This window comes from Cynoglossus semilaevis, chromosome 19 (genome assembly GCF_000523025.1).
Source record: "Cynoglossus semilaevis isolate Cse_v1.0 chromosome 19, Cse_v1.0, whole genome shotgun sequence".
Classification (NCBI taxonomy): Eukaryota; Metazoa; Chordata; class Actinopteri; order Pleuronectiformes; family Cynoglossidae; genus Cynoglossus; species Cynoglossus semilaevis.
Window position 1 is genome coordinate 1,087,537 of NC_024325.1, and position 2,381 is coordinate 1,089,917.

Sequence of the window (2,381 nt, forward strand, 5' to 3'; positions counted from 1 at the left end):
CATCATAATCATCACTCGTGGAGACGGGTATGTCTGTTAATCGGAGTTAACCTTTAACTGTCACAGGATTACGTGTCGGTTTATTCACGCCGGTAAGTCCATGTTTATATCAGATCACGTTACCTGTTCTGTTAATAGTCGGTAGTGTTGAAGGATTCGGAGTACACTGCAATGTAAGTTCAGTACACTGCCTTGAAGTGCAGTTCCTGTACAGTACAAGAAGGGTACCGGCAATATATTTGTCTTTGCACTGGTTTTTGCAGGGTAGCACTGTGATTATTAGCATCCCTTGCTTCAAGCGGGTTTGACAGGTTGCACCATTAGCATACACGCAGCACTAACACGGCACCCGCTCCCTTTAAGATTAAGAATGACCACTGTTACGACAGTATTTTGGCTTTGTTTGCAAGTTGTTGGAAGCTGTGGGTGTCGTGTTATAAGCTTATATCGCTGACCAAGCTTTGCGGTGCTCGTCTTGTTTTTCTGGTCCCACAGGAAGCATCTTTCCGTAAGTAAGGTAAGGTGTGTCGATAGAGGGCTTCGTCCCAGTTCAGCACCGAAACTCGCACAATCCTCCTCGATTCATGATTTCTCCATTTATATTCAATTAATAAGAACTATGGAATATCACACGGGAAAAGGGTCATGTACATTTTTACATTTTTTTTCAGCATACATGAAACGTACATACTTACAAAAATAAAATAAAATAAATAAATAAGACAATTATTAATAAATCCAATGTAAAATGTACAAGTTCAAACCATGCATTATAAAGTACAGACGGTAAGTTTGACAGAATAGACGAAAATAGATAAATAGAAAACAGAATACAAATAATAACAACCCAAATAGGTAGAATCATCATAATTTTGGTGAATACTATTTATTTAATTGCAGTAATGACGTATGTAAAGGATTAAAATTCACTTTGTTAATAATAAACAAAACATATTAAACAAAACATGCTGTTAGCAGTGCTAATGCTACACAACAACAAAAATAGACATTCGTTGAAAATACCACTTGGTGTCTAAAAGCAGTTATGTCTTCTACGCTAAACACAAACAACTTTTGCATGTTAGTTGGTGTTGTGCCCATATAAGTGTCTTTGTTGTCAAACAAACCAAAGAACAGATTCATGTTTTCAAGTATCACGGTTAAAAAAATATTTCATTTTGTTGCTTAGAAACTAACATATTAATATATTTTTCTGCTTCAGCTGCACATTTTGCAATGTCTGTGTCTTTATCAGCACACTTGTTCACTGCGGCCCACTTTTGCAACAGGACAAACATCATGACATGTCAATCATGTGCAACTCATGTCACACTGTACCTAACCTCATGGACACTGTCTCCTCCTTTATAACCTCTTTCGCAATTTCTGTCTGTTTTGTCTTTCAAACATCAGTACTTGCTGCCTGTAAGTGTCACCCAGCCATGGCACAACAGGACAGCGGTGCCAAGAAGAATCCAGCAGTTGCAGCGCTGCACTCCCATTTCATCGTTGGCTCAGTGTCAGAGGAGAACTCCGAGGATGAAATCCAAGGGAAGCAGGAAGTGCCGCTGGAGGAGAAGGAGACACGCTCTCTGTCGCCGTCATCTAGTAGCTCCGACAGCCCGTACGAAATAGTCTGTGACCAAAACGACGGCCCCACGCACAATCTAAGGTTAGATTCCACACCTGGCTGCTGTACTGTGACATCTTGAATCTAATGATGGTTCTGTCTTTGTTTGTCTACTATCTTTCAAAATGATTGTCAGAGTAAATCATTTATTTGCAGTTACTTAACTTGTTTCATGGATAATAGTTCTTCTTGTTTAAAAAAAAGGCCACAAATGTTGGTAATTATAATTTGTAATTAGTTCATAATTTGACACTACTAGGTTTTTGTACCTAAAGTGTATGTTTTTTATCTATTATTAAAAATATTCCTGATATAGAAACATTAAAAAAATAGTCTGATGATGATTTCTTACATAATGGAGATTCATCTTCCTTTTTTAAAAAAACTTTTCATCTCAGTTACAAAGTCACAGAAAGAAGCTTTTCTCCTATAGGATAGGACACCCTTTCCTAATTTCCATAGCTGTATTGAAATTGGAGCCTCCACTCTGCCTTTTCCTGGTTAACATGTTGCAATAATGTAGTAACTGCCCATAGAAACCAGCCAGCCAGACGAGCCCCAGTCCTGCCCCTCCCTCCAGACAATAATCATAGTCCAGCCCCTACTGTATCCTCTCTGCCCCCAAGTGTTTCTCTCAGAGGGAACACAATTTTAAGAGCTGGTAGAGGCCTGTAAGCATGTGTTCGTGAACAGGTTTGAACTCAGCATCTAGGCAGGCATTTTGATGGTCGATCCCACGAACTCTAAAATG

At 39.0% G+C, this 2,381-nt stretch overlaps 1 protein-coding gene across 1 annotated transcript in view; it reads left to right on the top strand.

Moving 5' to 3' along the window:
• LOC103394780 (acetyl-CoA carboxylase 1) overlaps window positions 1–2,381 on the top strand; it is a gene marked incomplete in the record, with an annotated part of 28,901 nt that continues 26,520 nt past the window's right edge. Inside the window, 2 exon segments of the mRNA NM_001328240.1 lie at window positions 1–92; window positions 1,414–1,670. Of these exon segments, the coding sequence (NP_001315169.1) occupies window positions 1,443–1,670 (228 nt within the window).